The sequence below is a fragment of the Aythya marila genome (assembly GCF_965140915.1).
Source record: "Aythya marila genome assembly, chromosome: 2".
In the NCBI taxonomy this organism is placed as follows: Eukaryota; Metazoa; Chordata; class Aves; order Anseriformes; family Anatidae; genus Aythya; species Aythya marila.
In genome coordinates this window covers 97,198,863-97,220,367 of record NC_139043.1, presented here as the reverse complement: position 1 = coordinate 97,220,367, position 21,505 = coordinate 97,198,863, and the positions used below count along the sequence as shown (strand labels likewise).

The window sequence follows — 21,505 nt, the reverse complement described above, 5'->3', positions numbered from 1 at the left end:
TATGTAATGAGCACTAAATAAAATGCAGGAAATTTCACTTACATGTCAGAACAAATTTTTTACTTTGTGGCTTGTCATTCACAGGGCAAGATTTGGTTTCTCTGAGAGGCTGTGAAGACTGTGTTGGGGATATTTAAAACCCAACAGAATGCAGACCCACAGCCCTCAACAAAGAAAGTCCAAACCCCAAAGTCTCTTCCAACCTCAGCCATTCTGTCTCTCTCTGAAAAGATGGTTATTTAGTTAGATCAAGAGTTACATATTTCATATATTATAATTTAATTAAAGTGCCAATAAATATATATAATATCAAAATTGAAGTTGAAAATTTAAATATATATTGATATATATTATATAAAATTGATATATATAATATAAAATTGAACCATATATTATTTTATTGTATATATAAAATTATATATAGACATATATATACATATAAACTTTCAAAACCTTTCCCATTATTTTAAATTTCCATATGTTCTTTTTTTTTTTATATATATATCTGTGTGTAAGGATAACTGGTATCTTAACACACAAGCCGATATTTTAATTACGGACAAAAAAGAATGTAGTGTCTTCCGCTTTTCAACAAGTATTTATACTGAACACAAGATGGAGCACTTATCCTAGAACATATATAAGCAAATGCAGTTTGATAACCCAGTGAATTTTTCAGATTTAGAAAACCTATACTTAAAAAAAATCCTAGACTAATTATATTATTTATGTTTGCTGACTTGTAAATATATTTTTGTTTCTAATGGGGACAAACTAGGAGGTTAGAGGATTGTTTCAATAATCATCTTTTCAGAAAGTTACCATCCCAGTATTCAAAAAAACCCATATTCAGCATTTGAAACTTACTGCTTTTAAAAGTTTAAAAAAAAAAAAAAATGAGTCAATGGAGTTGTCTTATTACTTATATCTGATTACTATTAGAAGGTTCTGAAAATGCATATGGAGATAATAATCCATACTTTTTCATTTACTAATGAAAAATGATCACAATTTCTTTTAATCCTGAATAACCCTAAGGCAAAGGAACATAAAGAGCATTAATAGTTCCTCCATATGCCATGCTTACAAAGTAATATGAAATAAAAATTCATGTTTTATATTTTTTCCAATAAAATACTGCTTTCACTGGGGCAGTAAAATAAATAATTGCAAGTAGTATATGGCCATTTATAAAATAAAATAGCAATATTTATACAGCACTATAGCAAACATTATTTGTGCTATTAATAATTATTATATCGTGATATAGTGGCATTAATAATAAAATACAATGTCTCTGTGTGTGTGCTGTGCATAATTTTGGGGAGTGAGGATATTTTGGATATAAAATACAGACATGGTGGTGTAAAAATATTTTTATATGATGAAGTCAAAAGCCGACTTGCTGTGGACCTATTGTGAAGCTTAGCTGTTCTACTTCAGCCTTCCCCGGTGTATTTACTCTGTTTCTAAGCACCATGTAGAGTTAGCATTAACTCCATACCTTCTGTGTGAGGTGTGCACTAGATCTGAGCAAGCTAGCTTGGGAATCTATGTCTCACTTCACTGAACATTGTGGGCTTGCCCTTTGAGTCCATTTCAGGGTAGGGATTTCAATCTGGGACTCCTTAATCCCTATTCTACTTACTGTTTTCAGGCTTCTCTATCTCCACCCCTTCCATTCTTGTCATAACATTTTCTGAAACGTTTTGCTTTCTCCTGAGGGTGAATGGGAAAATTCTGAAGTCTGAAAAATGGTTAGATGTGAAAAATAATTTCCGCTGAACTCATTACACATTTCACACCTACTCCTCATGTTCTCAAGATAGCTTATTGCATCATGCTCTGCACATTAATTCTTTAGGCATAGATCATTTGGAATTTCCCACTGTTCCTTACTGAAAAATAGAGCTTTCTTTTCTTCACAAGAAAAAGAAAAATTAAATTCTTCAGACGTTCCTCAAATCATCCTTGAAACAGAAGAAGTTTTCTCTCAGCATCCCCAAGGAAAAGTCCATCAGTCATGCTGACAGACAGTTTCACTTACTTTCTTAAAATAATAAAATTATTACAATGGTTTTAGTAATGCACACTAAATTGTGTTATGTGAAGTAAAATTACTTATCTTTTCATTTGCCACTAATGAAAAAATCTTATTAAAATATAGCTATTAGATACTTGAAAATGGAATGTGTTTAATTCTTAATTTTCCTCCTCAGCCACCTTCAGACAACTCTGTTCAAAATAAATACAATGTTTTCTGAGTGTTAATACCAGACACATGTCAATATGAGATCAGCAGAGACTGTCAGCTCAGAAGTGTGTGCTCAGAGCTCCATTCAAAGTTCAATTTATACACTCTAGGCACCACAGACACCTATTTTGTTCAGGAACAGAAAGGCATAGGGTTGGTTAGCCAGTGAAGGTTTTTGACTACAGATAGCTGTAGATATAACAGAGGGGCAGAAAATCACAGATGAGTATTCACCATTAAGGAGGCAATCACAATAATTTCTTTTATGTATATGTGTGTGGAAGCAGGGAGCAAAAACAAAAAGGCTGTAATCTGTTTACACTCTTAAGTCCTTCCAAGAGGAAACTATCTCTTTGCATGTATTGCACTTATCGCATTGCTGTTCCTTTTCTCATTTGTTCCTTTTGCATTATCACAATAAACACAGCCATTAATATTGAATACCTGCAGAGCCTTTTCCCCATTAGAAAATTGCCCATGCTGGGATGATCATCTTCAGGGATTCTGGCTGTAAATAAGGACTTGGCTGCTGTTACTCTATAAAGCTGTGCACTACTCTTCTAAACACAGCATTAAATTTCTATCTAAATATGTTTTTTTTTTAATAAAAAGAAAGCAACTATAATAGAATTTGTGCTCCTTTAAGAAAACACCATGAGATAGGGGTTTAAAAACACCCTTAAAGCTCAAAGTGACAACAAAATAAGAGAATGAATAATATTTTTCTGCTTGATTTTTTTTTTTTTTTTTTTAAAAAGGAGTTTTGGATATAGAGGCAAGCAGTGCTACCAAATAGCTGTCAGAGCTGAGAGAATAAGCATCTTGTGTGCTCTGCATATAGAGGGATTTTCTCTTATCCCCTATGCCCTGGTTTTATGAAACTGCTTTTTAAAGTGTAGGTGTGCCTGCTCAGGAACAGCTTTTGAAGAAGCTGTAAGTGTAGCATGTCCATCATTAATCAGGCTGGAGATCACTGTCACAACCATGGAAAGTGAAATTAATAGTTAGTAGGCGAGAAAACAAGGATTCATTTTTCAAGTCTTCTTAACAGATGAACATATGCCTTTTGATGATACCAGATTTCTTTTTTTTTCTTTTTTCCTTTTTCAGATTCTTAAATTAATGTATTTGCTATTTGAAATCTATTATAGAAAGTGACTACCACACTACCATACAGAAAAGTATGAAGTAAATGTATATGATTACAGGTTGTATAAAAGATTGAAAAGATAAGGGCATGAACAGAAAAAAATATATATTTGGAATAGCTGATAATACTGATCATAAAATATCTATCATCGTTGTACCTTATCAGCTATTAAGAATTGTTTGTTTGCTAAATGTTGATTAGAGCTATACTGCTATTTTCATGATTTAAGAATCATTACTGATTTTCTGGAATAGTAAATGTAATGATTTCTTGCATTGTATTCTTGTTCTTTCTTGAGATATATTAACAGCACTTCTGCTTGGCAGATCATCACCACTAGAGGTTTGGAAACTTGTAAGACCACATTTTAGAGGAAAACAAAACAAAACAAAACAACATATATCTACATATATTTCAGATGAAATTGAAGAGCGCTGATCAAACCATATGAAAATAATCATATAAGAAATCTCTTTAAGATTTCTCTGTTCTACACAAATGTAAAGTCCCCAGGAAACAGCTCTGTAACAAGAATTAACACTGAACAGACTTAGACAGAAAGAAAAGATTCCTCAGGTTAAGTAGCCTGTTTCTGTTTCCACAAAACAAACAAACAAACAAACAAACAAACAAAAAAACACCTTTGAAACCTTCCAATTCACAGAGCTTTGTGTGACAGAGGACTACAATCTCACTTAACTCTACAGACAGTACCTCACACTAAGGAGAGGAACTTGAGGAGCTACACATAACCTTCTGGTCCTCCTGGTCATGTGGTCAATGACCTCCTGGCCATTACCACAGCAACAATAAAAAAGAACTTTTATTTTGTCACTCTTTCACAGCAAATATATATATATATACATATATATATGTTTTTTGTTTTGTTTTTTTTTTTTTTTTCCTCCACAACTCTAAGGGAACAAACTAGCTTTTTTTCCCTCTTTCCTTGTCCCTGCATTTTTGCAGGGACACAGACGTCTGTTGCTTGATGCTTATCTCCCTGAATTAAGTCTGACATTCCTACTTTTCCACACAGATGATCTAATTATTCCCACACATTACTGAAAGACCTCACAGTTTGCATGCTATGTGCTGTGTCTCACTGTGCTCAGACTGGACATCTGCTCTACCTTACTTCATACATTCAACACCAGTTTGCAGTATAGGACAGAACTTATGGACAGCTGACATAGCATAGAAAGTACAGTTGTCATCACCTTTAAACCTTTAACATCAATTTACAGCATTAAAAACACAGATGCAGTTTCCCCTAATATTTATGATCAGGCTGTGTAGATATCTCAAAGTACAATTTCACCCTGTGTAAATTTACAGCTTTTAGTCTGCAACAACTTTGTACAGTAGAATTACAGAAGAAACATCATGTTAATATTTTTAAACTCCCAGTCACAGTACATTATAAAACATTATCTGTTTACAAGAAAAGAGTAGCTCATAAGCTGTAGGATGTCAAATAACCAACCATATTAGGAATGTTATAAGGAAAAACAAACAAACAAAAACATTATCTGTCCTTCTTTTCTTTTAAAATATGAAGCCTTGCAAACATACAATTATGCAAACCCTCATCTCAAGTTAGTCATCATAGTGTTTCACTCTCCAGTTCTTTTAATGCTGTGAACCTCCAGTGTCTATGCAGTTGTTTCTAAGGTAACAGATCAGGACGCTTTGTGAAGAAAAATTAAAACAAACAAACAAACAAACAAACAAACAAAAAAAAAAAAAAAAAAAAAAACAACAGATCTTGAATATTCAAGACATCCCCAGTTGCAGAAATGAGACAAAGACAGTGTCATCTCAATTGAGAGTTCTCAGTATCATTTAGACCCTGGCCTGATTTGCAGACAAGAAAAACATAACCCACCCTAATGCTACAGTGTGAGACTACACTGTAGTGTAGTCTGCATATGCAGTAAAACTGCATATGCCGTTTCAAACATGCAAAGTGTCAGAATTTTTTTAATCAGAGCCATAATTAAGAAATTATGGAGGCTGTTCTCAACAGAGTCTTATTGCCTCATTGCAGGGTACACACACACAGAATACAGATGAAGACTATGCTTGGTAGGAGTGTGCATTCATTTCAGTAACTCACAGTCACACAGAAATCTTCTTGTGAAACTTGTGGTGCACAAGTCAAAAACAAAAACAAAACAAACAAAAAAACACCATGAAACAGCATGTGAAAATAAATGCTTATACTCCTTAAGGGACCATCTATGCATTGTTTCCATGAAAGAAAATAAACCAATATCTTTCACAGGTGATTAACTGAATTAATAATTTTCAGTGAATGAGATTATTGGGTTTGATGGGGTTTTGTTTGTTTTTCAAATTGGCAATAAGTAGCCTTTTTTTTTTTTTTTCTTTTTTTTTTCTTTTTTTTTCCCCAAAGGCTACTTTTCCTATTACCTGAGCTCAAAAATCATATAAATCATAGAATCATAGAATCATAGAATATCCTGAGTTGGAAGGGACCCTTAAGGATCATCAAGTCCAACTCTTGACACCGCACAGGTCTACCCAAAAGTTCAGACCATGTGACTAAGTGCACAGTCCAATCTCTTCTTAAATGAATATAAATATAAATGAATGCAATCTGCATAGGGAGAATATTAAGTTTGTAAACAGATATATCATTTAAGCTTTTAGATAGCTTCTGTTACTATATATATATGCATATACATATATCAACAACAACAACAACAAAATCACCACTAAATTATTTGCTTAAAACTGTCTGATATGTTTTTATTGATATATGCATTCCAGCATATGAACAAACATATTCATCATCTATGATAAAATAATCATAAGGTGTTTTTGAAGTGCCCATCATTGTAAGATCTAAAAAAATCAAATTCATAGAAAAAGACTAGGCTTGATAAAATCCTTCAGAGCTGTATTATTTTCCAGTTGTGTAAAGGAAAACTGAGACAGAGTGGACTGGTATCTTGGGAATCCGGTAAGTTGTGGTCATTGTGACTAGCTATACCCGTCTTTCTTTCTCTGAATCCTGTGCTCTACTTACTGTGTTACAAATTATTGCACACTATGCATGGATTTAAACTATTCTAGTGATTTACATAGCTTGTTCAGGACCATCCTTTGATGTTACTTATTTATCCTTACTCTGCATGAAGAAAACATTAGCAGTTTGTGGGACTAGTGTCATTTAACAAACTGAAAGGTGGGCATATTAAGGTCTTACGTTCTTGGAAAGATGTGAAGAGCATCTGGAATCGGCTGCTTCGACTGCCTTCATCTGCCCACATGCGGATCACACCGAGACCCGTCCGCAGCATTACATCATTAGCAACAGTGCTGCAAAACTTTGCTTTTAAATCCTCCACAGAGCTGCTTCCATCATAAACAGCAACAAAATTCCTTTTGCATTCATTGGAATTCTGCATCTCATAGTCCAAGAATCGCAAGTATATCTATGATGCAAACAAACAAAAAAGTCAACATGTAGACACATTTGAAAATGGCTAAACAAACATTAAAAAACATTGCTCGGTGTTGTGAGAGAAAGGCCACACAACAACATCAAAATAATTTTTCTGGTGCTGGTGATCCAGAATTTTCATTTCTTGGTCATTTTTCTGGATGGGCATTAATACAGGTAGTGAGCCCAGTTTATTCTTCCTTGTATTTTGCCTTACTTCAAAGTAGAATCTAGTGGAAGATCCAGCTTTTTCTTTTCTTTCTCCATGAGAAGTGTGTACAACAGTCCTTCAAGCTGAAGGGCAGACAAGCTAGAAATTTCTTCTTTCACTGGCACAATATTGCTCTATTACTTCCCTGACATGGAAAATAATAAGGAAAATAATTGTTGCTCCCTCCTCAGAGTCAATATGTGTCATCTTTGTGATATGTCTCAGCTACACTGCTTCAGGAAGTGAGAAGCTGGGAGCCAGGCAGAACTCAATCATTAATCTTTTTATGTTTCTTCAAGCAATTTGGCTATCATTTCAGCTTTTCTAAACAAAGCCTGTATGGTATATTTCTTCATAACTTAACAGGGACAAAATCAAGAATATTTGATGGAAACTGCTAGAAACCTAAGGAACCTAGAAACTGCTAGAAACCTATAGAAACTATTTCCTTAGTTTCCTAAGGAAATGTCTCTTGCATACCAGTTAAGTTATCTTATAAATGTAGTAGATGTCTTGTCCTTTACAAAGAACTCTTTAAACCTACCTAAAAGGAAGCATGGGTGAGGAGAAAAAGATATTATTTGATACTCAGCTATATATGGACTTTAATAGTCCACACGCATTTTAGTCCACACACTCATTTTAAAAACAATTGCTAAGATGAGCAACATCAAATATTCCAGTAACAGAGAAACTAGTACCATTTTCAGTAGACACACAGTACATATTCAAACTGCTAAGGGCACCCAGGAGACCTCATGAGAATGATACAAAAAAGTGGAGGAGGGCAGAATTAGCATGAAAAGTAAGTATACTCAGCATCCAGTTGCATGCATCTTGAAACAACGACCAAAAAAAGGACTCCACTGTATTAGAGATCAGATCTACTTCTTTACAAATGGTCTTATTAACTTCATGTAACTCTTTACATACACAGAACAGTTGCTGAAAAATCTTCTCTGGATTTGCATAAAGTACACAAACAGCATACCCTAGCAGCATACAGGGCTCAACACTCCATGTTGTTGATATATTAGAACTCACATGTTTTCAGAATTATGTACTATCAAGAAGTCTGATGGTGCTTAAAAACAGCTCAGATTTTTAAATGAATTTTTAAATTTAATATACTAAATTTCATTTTTCCTGCCTGACCTTTCTCCAGCATGTTATTTCTTACAGCAGATCTTAATTTAGTTCCAACATTCTCATCCTCCAAAAGAACTGTAAGAAACATATGTTAATTAAATTGTTGTTAAGTAAATCCTTCTTTCATACTTCTTCCATCCCCATCCCCCTCCCCCCCCCCCCCCCTTTTTTTAAAATACTATAAATTAAGGAAGCTGCTTCTATTGATCACTACAAAATGGAACATTTAACAGCAATACATAAAAAAATAATCTTCAGATAGAAAAAAAACATAGGTGAAGAAATACTTTTTATAGTGTTTATTATTATTATTATTTTATTTACCACTTGTTACAACTCTGCAGTGGAATGAAAAATTATGAGTTCTCTCATCCAGCATTGCTGAAATTTTCTCACAGTATCCACCAATTTTATAAATGTATTGTCTTGAAATGTCTTGCCATTTCCTCTCCTACTGGGGGGCATACAGTTCCATTCCTGTTAAAAAAAGTCACTTTCTGCCTTGGCAAAGTCATACTTAAGAGCTTGTTTTGAATTCTTAAATCTGTTGAGTACATGTATTGTAGTTCTGAAGTTTCTCTGCACTGGCTGTATCCCTTTGTAAATCTCTCTTTCATTCTCTGCTGTCTCCCTCCCGTCAATAGGTGCTCAGGAATTTGAGACTTCCTCCTTCTTGTGCTCCAAATTCTTGTTCTTGCTGTTCTCTAGCTATTTAGAGCATTATGTCCTACTGATGTCTGATGACTTTAACCCCTCAGGTCATCAAAGTCTTCAGCATGTCTGCTGCTCTTTTCCATTTATACAACATCAGCCACTTCCACAGCCAGCAGGCAGATGGCTGAACTTCACTTCCAGCAGAAAAAGTCCAGTGGGAAATGTTCAGACAAGAATTCTGGACCAGTGAGAGATTCAAATGAAGTCATGCCGAACTGGGATGGGCAGTATGAGAAGTGCTTTTATTCTTCACTCCAGTGGTTTGAGAGGGCCCTCTTGTTTTAGTGGCTCCTAGTTTCCAGCTGGTACAGGCACATCACTGCCCTGCAGGGCAAGATTTTGCAAGAGGGAAGGATGTATTCCCATACAGGGAAAGCAGGACCATGCATACTGGCCATCAACTGGCCAGAACTGGGGCACTCTGCAGAACAGCTTCCTGTGTCATAGAGAGCAGTCAGTCCTGCTCAAACAAGAGCCTAACAGGCACTGTGAAACCCTGGCTTCTAGGCTCTCCTTTAAAGCTGGTGAAATAGTCCAACTCTGAATAATATTTCACTTAGAATGCAGAGTTAGTGCATCTTAGTTTTCTTTCTTCCACTTCCTGGTTCTGACAGTGGCAATTCAGTGCTTACCAGCTTTGTCACCAATAATGCAATCACAGAATCATAGGGGTTAGAAGGGAACTCTGGAGATCATTGAGTCCAACCCCTCTACTAAAAGCAGGTTCCCCACAGTAGGTTGAACAGAAAAGCATCCAGGCAGATCTTGAATATCTCCAGAGAAAGGAAATGCTTCTCCACAACCTCTCTGGGCAGCCAGTTCCAGTGCTCTGTGACCCTTATTGTAAAGTATTTACGCATGTTTGTGTGGAATTTCCTGTGTTCCAGTTTTTGGCTGTTGCCACTTGTCCTATCACTGCACACCACTGAAAACAGCCTGTCCTATCCATTGGCCTCTTGCACTTTAGATATTTATAAACACTGATCAGATCACCTCCTTATCTTCTCTTCTCCAGGCTGAACAGACCTAGATCTGTCAGTCTTTCTTCATACAGGAGATGCTCCAGGCCCTTAATCATCTTTGTGGCCCTCCTCTGGACACTCTCTACAAGATCCATGTCTTTTTTGAACTGGGGAGCCCAGAACTGGATACAGTGTTCTAGATTTAGCCTCACCAGGGCAGAGTAGAAAGGGAAGATGATCTCCTTGAACCTGCTGGCGACATTCTTTTAATGCATCCCAGGAGCTCATTGGGCTTCTTGGCCACAGTGGCACAATTCTGGCTCATGGCCAACCTGTTGTCCAGCAGGACCACTAGGTTCTTCTCTGCAAAACTGCTCTCCAGCAGGTCAGTCCCTAACTTGTACGGATGCATGCAGTTATTCCTCCCTAGGTGCAAGACTCTACACTTGTTCTTGTTGAACCTCATCAGGTTCTTCTCTGTCCTGTTCTCCAGCCTGTCCAGGTCTCACTGGATGGCAGGGCAGCACAGCCTTCTGGTGTATCAGCCAGTCCTCCCAGTTCTGCATCATAAGCAAACTTTCTGAGGGCAGACTATCCCTTTGTCTAAGTCATTGAATAAAATTCAATTGAATAAAAACCTTCAGCAGCTGATTATGTGCAATATTGCGTACACGACTGTTTTCCAAGTAATGAAGTACATCTGTGTATGTACTCTCAGATGAACATGTCTTATAGGAAAGGACAGAAGGCTTCTGATACATTATTGTCATGAAAATTTGTTTTTATGCCTTATATGCCTTTCATGCATACCATATGTATTATAGACAACATGTATGTTTAATAGACCATACAGGTATAATATAACGTACATAGATCATACTTTATCTTATTCCACTATTCAGGAAAACTCTTAACCTACTCAAGGAAAAAAAAAATAAATAAATGGGGCAAGGATCTCTCACTTTTGTTTGCTTGTTCTCTCTCTCTTTTTTTTTTTTTTTTTTTTTTATCCTGCAGTCTTATAAATATACACTTATATGTATTTGTGCATATATACATTTAAGCACTTATATATGTCTGTACGTTGTGTACCATTTCAGTATTGAGACGCAATTTATAACAGCTTTCATTCTTACAAGAAATGTGAACAAATCCTCACTATTATTGTAAAATACCAGCTCTCACAAATATTTCCAGCATTCATCAATTACTCCTGATCTGTTTCAATAGATTGTTCTTATAACAGTACAGCCAAAGTCTTACTTTGGGCTCATCCTCTGACATTATTTGGTTTCTGGTGACATGCTAGCCTTTTAAAATAATAAAGTATTTCTGGGAGTAGGCAGTTATAAATGTTGAGAAGGAATAAAGAGAATGATAGCTTAGCATTTCATTTGATTCTTTCAGTGAAGAAGCCAACATTTTAAGCTCTTCCCAAGACTGAGTTCTGGTTTTGGTGACACCAGTTAATTTCTGTGTGTGATAAGTTCAGATAAGTTCATTATATATAGATAGATTTGATAGGTACTGGAAATGAATAGTTGGCTTAATAATCTACATCCATTCTTCAGAAGAAAGACGACACCTTCTACAATGGCATGAAGTTTCATAAATTAGAGAAAATAAACTTGTGATGTGTCTGAGTTGAGCTGGAATTTAATTTCCATATTAACTATGTCCAGGACTTTATATAAAACAAAGAAGAGTTGATCCAAGGCTACCTGAAATACATTTACTTAAGTTTATTTAGATTAGATCTATGAATTAAGGCTGGAGTACATTTTTTAAAACTGGGAGCTGATAATACAAACTGACACCATAATATTGAATCAGATTTTGTTTTTAAGAACTGTAAGTAATTTAATTGCATCTGCAAACTTCTGCCAATTTTCATGGTCTTATTACAATATATTTTCCATTGTTGCTGTCACTGGGTATAAGACCCACACTGGCAGAAAAAATTGCTAATAAATTAGGATTCACAAGGAAAGAATAAAACTGATTATATAACAAAATGTTATCAAATACAAAATATTCCTGATGCATGGTTTTCTGAAATCAATGGCAAGATTCTCATTACTTTTACTGGCATGTGGATCTCACTAAAAGGAATTAAACATAAAGTGAGAGAAAATAGTATCCATATGGATATGGATAACCATTCTGGTTATTTCATTTTCTATGGACTTAGCCATTAATTCTACCAGCAGTAGATAATCAACTTTGTCCACAAAAAAAACAAAGAAATGAACAAAAAAGATCACACATTCAAATATCATCCACTGTCTTCATTAAATCTTCTTCCATTGATGCTAATGAGAGCTTTTGGAATGTTAATATTTCTGTAGGTAGTGACACATAAGATTAGCATTACAAGTACTTTCTTGTTGAAGAGAACATCTTATTTGAAAGAAGTATAGGCAGTATCTTCTTTCACATTTTACTTGTAAAGTTTTAATAAGACACTTTCCTCAAATCATCAAATCCACATTATTTAGAACAGACTGCTAGTGCACAAGTATTAACTTTTACAGAGCTTTGAGATGTCACTACAAATGCCAATGCCACTCACAACAAAGCTTCACTGTACTGTGGCATATATAATTTACACTCAGTCACATTCTATTTTAAATAGTTGTCTTGTCACCTTAACGTTTGTATTGTCATCATAATAAAGAAAAAGGAAATGCTGGATAAGTTTTACTATTTTATTTAAATTTGAAAATGACAGAAAACTCTGCATATATTAGAAAAAAAAAAAAAAAAAAAAGGTTTGTAAACTATGAATAATATATCACTTCAGTAAAATAGTCAGATTATAATCTCTTCATAGTGAATCACTTTCCATGAGGTCTGCTTTTTAATCAATCTGTGAAGGTTAGTGCTGACAACATGATTGATCAGACCAGTCAGGAAAAGCTTCAAACCATATCCTAGCATATCAGACTTAATATACGTGTACAGACATCCAGTCCCTTATATTACATCAAAACAAAGCAAACAAACAAAAACAAATTAACCAAAAAACATTGTTCAACTGCCAGAAGTATTTAAGATGTGAGACAAAAAACTTTAACAGAGCCTAACTTCCAGATTTTTCATATTAAGCTTCTAGGTTCAGTCAATTCTTCTGCGAGCACAAGACTGGGAAAAATAGGTTTATGTCCTTCCCTACTGCTCAGTGACCAGTTACAGTACTTGCTTTATTTTACATCTTGTTCAGCTCTATGTGATTAGCAGATCACAAAATCACAGAATTTCTAGGTTGGAAGAGACTTCAAGATCATCGAGTCCTCCAGTGTGGTGGCCTAGAGAGAAAAAAAAAAAAAAAAAAAAAGAAAGAAAATAAAAAAAAAAAAAGGAAAATAAAAAAAAAAAAAAAGAAAAAAAAAAGGCAACTTTTCTCTTAAAGATCAGCTTTATTTTAGCTGAAAAGTGTTAATGGTACCATGTTCTGGGGGTGGGTTTTTGGTCTTTTGTTTTTTGTTTGTTTATTTTGTTTTGTATTGTATTTTGACTTTTTTGGGGGGCTATTTTTTACTCATCTGGGACCATGTTGTGAAAAGACTCTATGCTTCATATTTTCCTCTCCGCTGGGACTTGGAGAATGCTACCTGTCAGATGACAACATTATACGGCACTTCTAACACCCTGTGATTCACAGCCAGCCTTAGACATCAGAATATTGTCTTCCATTATAAGTGAAACTCTTTAGATTTCTTTATTTTGTTCTTTTTTTTTTTTCAGACTTCTCCAAGTTCCCATTAACTGACATTTATTTTAGCCATCAAGATTTCTTCATTTTGTTCTCTTGTTCAGTGGAAAAATGCTGGTAAGTGACAGCTTTTAAGTTTCTTGGTACTGTTCTGCTTTCTAATTCTCAAAACTGTAGATCAGATTCTGATTCTGCTGCTCTCTTTGGTAGATGTTTTATTACTTTCATTGGTGGCCTTTTTATTGTATTTGCTAGCAATTGTTTGGATTGAGAGTGCTGAGGTTGGTTATATTTTTATACCTGAACAGGGTAGATTCATGTTAACTTAACAGTGTTTGTTTTTGCCAGTTCCACTTGGGCATGCATATTATCACATCTGCTAGATAAGATTCTACACACATGCTGGTCTTCCTATGTCATCTGAAAAAAAAATGTTTCTGATAAGTAATTTTAATATTTTAACATAGGTAAACAATATTTTATATTTGTTTAAACATAATTTGTCCACCATGTTTCAGGAAGAAAAATTAACATGCCATCAAAATTTACAGAGTTTCTCATTATTTGCAAATATTATTCACATTATCTATATGTTAATAATCTCCAGAGCTTCTTTAGGGATGGATCCCATCTGAAGCTAGTAAACATGACTTTGTCTCCTCTTAAATTTTTTAATCTCTAAATTCCATTTTTTTTTTCTGTAACATTTGAGGAATCACCATCCAAATGTCTCCTATTGAATTTTAGTGTCCCGTTTCAAGCTTCTTTTCTACATCTGATAAAGAAGAGTCCAAAAAATAGGTTTATGTTAATTCATTAGAGCTGACAGTTTAAACAGTTTAAACTGGGTCTCATCCCAGAGCATAAATTTCCACTTTGCTTATGAGAATAGAAAATGTTTTGTCAGGCTGGTTTATACAAAATTGTAGCTCTGGAATTTGCTTCTCATCCTGTTTCTTCCTGTTGGTCCAGAAAACACATGGGCAACAACCAAGTCTCTCTCAAAATTTTGTTTAATCTGAAAGTTGTACTCCTGGAATCAAAAGCATATTTGTGTTTGGTCAGGTAAGAGGATACAAGGTCAATTGTGAAAATAGCAATAAATTATTTAGAACCTCTGCCAGGTCAGTAGTAAGAAGTACTTATCCTTTGTAAGTAAGTCAGTGTCTTGAAACTTCCTTCCTGACTTGAATACAGCAACACTTTACGGGCATGCCTACATGATCAAGCAGTGGTCTCCCACTCTTAATTCCCCTGCCAGTGTCCTGGGTGCAAGTGCAGGCTCCACTTGGCTTGGGTTCCCCCATACACACAATTGGCTGAATATGGTACAGCGGTGTGTCATTCTGTGCGGTGGGTAGCTCAACCCAAGCATGGGCCCTCAGAACCCTGGATGGGAGTTTTTACCCCATGCTTAGCTTCACTGCCCACATCCTTATGAGCCAAGTGGCCACTTTGGCTCAATCTGGGGCCAACTCTGTCAACACCAGCCATAGAATCATATCATAGAATGGCTTGGGTTGGAAGGGACCTTTAAGATCATCCAGTTCCAAATCCCCTGTCTGTGCTTTGGACACTTGTCTTCCTTCCTATGCTGCCCAGAGTTTTTGATTATGAACACTTTTTATAGTTTTGTGTCAGAACTGGAACACCATATTTGTAAACATTTTATTACTTTTACCATCAAAATCTACTATTTGTTGTTTCTTGTTTGGTTGGTTTGTTGGTTGGTTAGGTTTTTCCCCTACAAAACCACTCAAGGACTAAGCACAATATGATGGTAGCTTGCTGGGGAAGTTACCACCAAAAGGAGCACCATATCATCACAAACATACATTTTATTTCTATTTGGGCTTTGTCAAACTCTGCTGATGTATCCAAAATAGAAAAATGTTTCCTGACAATCTTTTCCTCTACCTTTTCACCCCAAACAGAAAGTAAGAAATTCATAGAGTCATAAAGTCATAGAATGGCTTGGGTTACAAGGGACCTTGAAGATCATCTAGTTCCAACCTCTCTGCCATGGGCAAGGATGCCACCCACTAGATCAGATAGCCCAAGGCCTCACCCAACCTGGTCTTGAACACTTCCAGGGGTGGGGAATCCACAACCTCTCTGGGAAACCTGTTCCACTGCCTCACCACCCTCTGAGTGAAGAATTTCCTCCTAACATCTAAGAAAAATCTCTCATCTTTTAGCTTAAAACCATTCCCTCTTGTCCTGTCATTATCTGATTGAGCAAAAAGTTGCTCTTCATCTTTTTTATGACCCCTTTAAGAACTGAAAAGTTGAAGTAAGGTCACACCAGAGCCTTCTCTTCTTTAGGCTGAAAAGCACCATCTCTCTGGGATGTTCTTTGTAGGAGAGGTGCTCGAGCCCTCTGAGAGCCTTTGTGGTCCTCCTCTGGACCCGCTCTAACAGGTTAACATCCTTCTTGTGCTGGGGGCCTCAGACTTGGATGCAGTACTCCAAGTGGGGCCTCACAAGGGCTGAGTAGAGGGGGACAATCACCTTCCTTGACCTGCTAGCCACTTGCCTTTTGATGCAGCCCAGGATGCAGTTGGCCTTCTGGGCTTCAAGTGCATACTGCTGGCTCATGTCAAGCTTTTCCAGAACCCCGAAGTCCTTCTCTGCAGAGCTGACATGAGCTCAAGGAGTTCTTCTCCCAGTCTGTTCTCATGCACTTGACCCAGGTGCAGAACCTTGCACTTAGACTTGTTGAACCTCATTAGGTTCATGGGTGCCCACTTCTCAAGCTTCTCTAGTTCCCTTTGGATGGCATCCCTTCCTTCTGTTGTATCAACTGCACCACTCAGCTTGGTGTCTTCTGCAAACATGCTGAGGATGCACTCAATCCCACTGCCTAGGTCATTGATAAAGATTTTAAACTGTACCAGTCCCAGGAGAGATGCCTGAAGGACACCACTCATCATCAGCCTCGACCTGGACATAGAGCCAATGACCCCCACTCTCTGGGAGCAATCTTCACGCCAACTCTTTATCCACCCATCAATCCATGTCTCTTCAATTTGGAGATCAGGATGTCATGTAGGACCATGACAAGGCCTTACAGAAGTCCAGGTAGATGATGTTGGTCGGTCTTCCCTTGTCAACTGATACAGTCATTCCATCATAGAAGGCCACCAAATCGGTCAGGCACAATCTGACCTTGGTGAAGCCATTCTGGCTGTCTCGGATCACCTCTTTGTCTTGCATATGCCTTGACATTGCTTCCCATAGTTATTTTATATTTCTAATTTTCTATTCACAAATAAAGGATTCTTTGTTTATCCACAGCTGTAGCCAAAGACGATTCCAAAGTTTTTGAAATCCCAGTGCAATAAACTTATCTAATTTCTCTTTTGGCATTTGTTTTGCAGTGAAGGGCCAAGTATCTTGGAATGGAGAGGTTCTTTTACCTCTTTATTGTTCTGAGTAGGTTGCCACATTCAATCCGCATCTCTCTTCTTTATTTGCCAGTCTTGTTCTTTATTGATTGAAATCTACTTCTACATGTAATACAGAACCCCCAATATTTCTGAACTCCAGGTTCACAGTTATCTTACTCAGCAGGAATTGACTTCAAATGAATGCATTAATTACACATTTTGCAACCCATCACTATCAAACATAAGGCTGCAAGTCTGCATAAAGATTGAAGTTCTGTTTAAGCTGCCTTCTGCTTTCTTCTACACTTACAGAAAGTTTCCATTCTGCATGCATTTTCAGCATTTTAATTTTTGTGCTACAAGGTGATCTGTGATGACTCAGTATTTTAAGCATGTGCAAGAAATGTACCATTCTCTGTCCCATTCTAGCTTGCTGAGAGTAGCAGCAATGTTACACCCAGACTGTCAGGTTGAAGTTCAGGCTTAGAGCTCTCAAGTTCCTACACCCGGACTGATCTCATTGCATACATGTTGAGCTCAGACTTGGCTTGAATCTGAAACTGCAAACCATGGAAGGGACTTATATCTTCCTTCTGCAGACAGTTTAGATTGGATGAGCTTAAGCCAAATGAAATTGCAAACAGCTCACACTCTGGCACAGTTGAAGAAACTAAAATGTAAGGATCCATCCCAAATTCTGTCTGAGAAACACTGACCTTTTAGGCATAGTTCCCAGTAACAAACAGTACAGCTCAGAGTACAGGAGCATGTAGATATAAAGACAGTTGATGAGTTCTTACTGTTCTTAGCTGGAAAGCCTGTTTTCATAGGTGGATACTGTTATAAATTAGAATGAAGTCACTGACATTGTACTGAATATGTCATTAATTCAAGGGTAGATAAGCACAGAGGAAGCAGACTGTAAAATATGGACAACAGAATTCAGACCAATAAACAATATTAACATAGATCTTACTTCTTACATGATTTTTTTCAAAAATTATCCATTAATTTGTTCCTTAATACTTGAATATTTTTCAAACATTCCCAGTGTGGAAATACCATGGACATACGTGTGTTTGTGTATATAAACATATATATATATATATGTATATGAAAAACAGGTTAATAAAGTTCAAATGCTAAATTAGTTGTCCTTCAAACTGAATCAAGGCTTCAAAATTGGCTTTTTTTCCTAGCTTACCAAAAAAGCTTTCATTTACATGTTGGGAAATGATGATTTATGTGCTGTTATATTGTTTAATGTCTTTACCCAGAGAATTCTGTAAGATGGGAACAAGAAGATTCTTCAGGAGATGACCCAGACCACCCCTCTTTCTAAAGGTAAGATTAGTAATGTTTGTCTAATATTTAGTTATTTATTTATCTTTATTTATTCATTTTACCTGCACTTTAACAATGTTAGCCATGCTGGCTGAACAAACCTCCTTAACCAATCATTTATAATCCACTCCATAATTTTTTTCCCTAACATTTAACCAGAATCAATCTTTTTCCAATGCAGAACCATGACTTGTCTGAGCCATGGACATGAGAGCAGCCCTTCCTTGTTATTAAAACTTTTTAGATACTGTCTCATAACACCCTCCTTCACTAGAATCTTAATGCGATATTTAAAAACTTTTGATCTCTCCTCATGCCTTTTAGAATTTTCTCATTGCTTTCCCTTCCATTTACTCTTTTGCCAGTCTATGCTTTTTGAGATGAAGTACAGCTAAATCCAAGTATAAAAATTCACAGACTAACCTATTCACAAAGAACTAACCCTCTATTGACAGTGGTAGTGTGGCATACTTCTGTTACACATTATGGTTACAGTTACATGGCTACATATATTGTTTTTTTATATCAGGACTAAATTGTGGATAAATCCTACAGATAAATAAATATGACATTTTTAGGAAGACTTTAAATCATGTGGCACTTTAGAGTTAGATCAAATAAGAATGTCATGATGACATTATCTGACCAACTAAGAATACAGTGGAATTAAAACTGTAGGGCAATTTTATTAGCTTATTTAATTGTGCTGAATCTATATTTTAATAGTGTGTTTATCAGTTTTCTTACCAACAAATATCTAAGTATATAATGTGTAATAATGATAAATTAGTCCAGTCATTTCACATGTATAGTCTGAAAACTTCATCTACTTAATTGGAAACATTTATGAATATTGAATTTTCCAAACAGTAAAAAATATGAGACTAAAACATATTCTGGAAATAATTTATCTGTAGTCTTATGAGCCAACTGTTCAACACCTAAACTTTCACAATAGAAAAATTTTTGATACTAATGCATTTTTCTCTACTGGAAACTCTTCATCTTGCTTATTCAATATTCAGTGCTGGAACAGTGTAATGTATTCCATACAGTCTGCTCTGGGATTACACACAAAAACCATACCTGTTTAAAGATCCAGAGATTATTGGATATAAAAATTATACCTTGTAAAACTTTTCTAGTACAATAAAAAACAGATAGTAAAAATATACTGGGGAGTTCTCTTTAGCAGTCTAAATGAAAGTAGATGGGAGCACAGAGATGTTCCAACTGCAGAGAGGAGAAACAGTAGTATAGCCAGCAACAATTAGTCCAAATAATAACTGATAAGAGACGAACTCAAGCAAAATAAAAAATAAAAAATCATTAAATTCATTGCAGCACTGTCCTGTGTGTTACAAAGACCTGTTTTGCTGATTATGGTGAGAGAGAAATGAGAACACTATCTCTTTTTGTCAGTGGTTCTAAAACAAAGGAACTAAAGACCTTGTACATAGTAACATTAATTTACCTTGACTCCATTTTCACCATTCCCAGATGAGAAACAGTAATGATCTTAGGGACCCAGCAGTTCTCTATTAATAGTCTCTGTGTTAGATAAGATCACCTCCCACTTAACTAAACACACCAATTCTTTAAACATATGAGCAAAATTAAAGATGAATTTAAGAAAATTATTTATGGCACAAAAAGCACATTAATGCTGCCCACATCATTATTTATAGAGAAAGAAGGTTATTTTGATTGAGGTGAAAAATTACCTTTCAACAGCAGAAGGAAAAAACAGTTTACAAGTTCAAGCTGTAAAGTTATTAAACAAGATCTGTCTGTATTAAGAAATGCACAGCATATTAGAAAAGTCAATTTCTTAAATTAAGTGGCAAATCAGCAAGTGGACAAAGGACTGACCTTGGATCTGGGTGGTGCTCTGATGTACCATTTACAGTCTACTGCTTCAGTTTCAGAAGCTTTTCCTTCTTTGACAATTTGTATAGATTCCACAATTCCTTCAGGTCCTCCCATCTCAAACTCACAAACTAAATAACAAAATACCAGAAGAATGAATCCTGAACAGCAAAAAAAATATTTTCTACAGCAGAAAGCAAAGGCTTCTGAGTCTTAGGAAGAACCAATATACCAACCTGGCAATGGTTTCAAAACTCCAAGGTCCTTAAAATCGGGATCTTGAAAATTGAGAAAGAGAAAATTAGTTTTGTTCAATATCTTGTGTATAACATCAATGCATTAAAACTGGACACTTCAGTGATATAATTATACATTTAGTTCTTTGGAATGTGACTTGTTTCTTGCAATGGGCTTAAAAAGCTATGACAACACACTAATTATTAATGCAGAAAGTGTTGGTAATACCGTGCAAAGTTATTATATTTTTCCATTATAGAATCCTGCTTTGAAAAATGTTGTCACAATTTTCTCTGTCTCACTCTCTTTCAGAAGAATGAATTAAAAAACAAAATCTGTACACACTAGAAAGCAAGAACATCACACAGCTACCCACATGATATTTTAACATCAGTTAAATTAGAGATATCAGTCTAATGAAAAAGATATATTTACAAATCCATTCAGAAACCCTTATTTAACAACATTATTAGAACACAACTTCATTCTGTGGTTATGAATATCAACTCTACCAAAAATAAGGAGTTTCTTTCTTTCTCAGAGGAATCAATTTGGTATTCCAGGAATACATATCATAAGAATTTACCATGGAATTTATTGTGTTAACAAGGTAATAAGTCTAATACATGTGTTATTTTTAATAAGATAAACATGATAATATTTATTGCCTGAGATCCTTTGTATTTTGCTTTTATAGCCAGATATAACACTTATATGAAATGATCTATGGTCATGGATCTATGGTTCAATAAACAGCTATCCATAGACAAACCAACATTTTGTAAAATTTTGCTGCAGTTTGAATATATTGCCAGAAATGTGAAAGGGGCTAAATTATTTCAATTATCTCCTCAAAATAGACTAGTCTTGTCTGTTTTGTCTGTTGTTTTTTGTTTGTTTGTTTGTTTGTTTTAATCTCTTGCACTATTATGCTATTTAACATGAAAATTCTGTTATTTTTCCCATCTTCATGGGAAAGAGAACAAAAAAGAAACCCACTGTTGTTTTTCTTTCTTTCTTTCTTTCTTTCTTTCTTTCT

General features: G+C 35.5%; 1 protein-coding gene across 3 annotated transcripts in view; it reads right to left on the bottom strand.

The window, feature by feature from the left end:
• NETO1 (neuropilin and tolloid like 1) overlaps positions 1-21,505 on the bottom strand; it is a gene marked incomplete at its 3' end in the record, with an annotated part of 68,917 nt that overhangs the window by 11,699 nt on the left and 35,713 nt on the right. For 2 of the 3 annotated variants that reach the window (XM_082754811.1, XM_082754812.1), the window contains exons 5-7: positions 20,466-20,507; positions 20,233-20,360; positions 6,640-6,868 (exon numbers count right to left, since the gene is read on the bottom strand). In XM_082754811.1, the coding sequence (XP_082610937.1) occupies positions 6,640-6,868; positions 20,233-20,360; positions 20,466-20,507 (399 nt within the window). Of the gene's footprint in view, positions 1-6,639; positions 6,869-20,232; positions 20,391-20,465; positions 20,508-21,505 lie in introns of all 3 variants that reach the window. The other variant, XM_082754810.1, reaches the window with a different exon arrangement.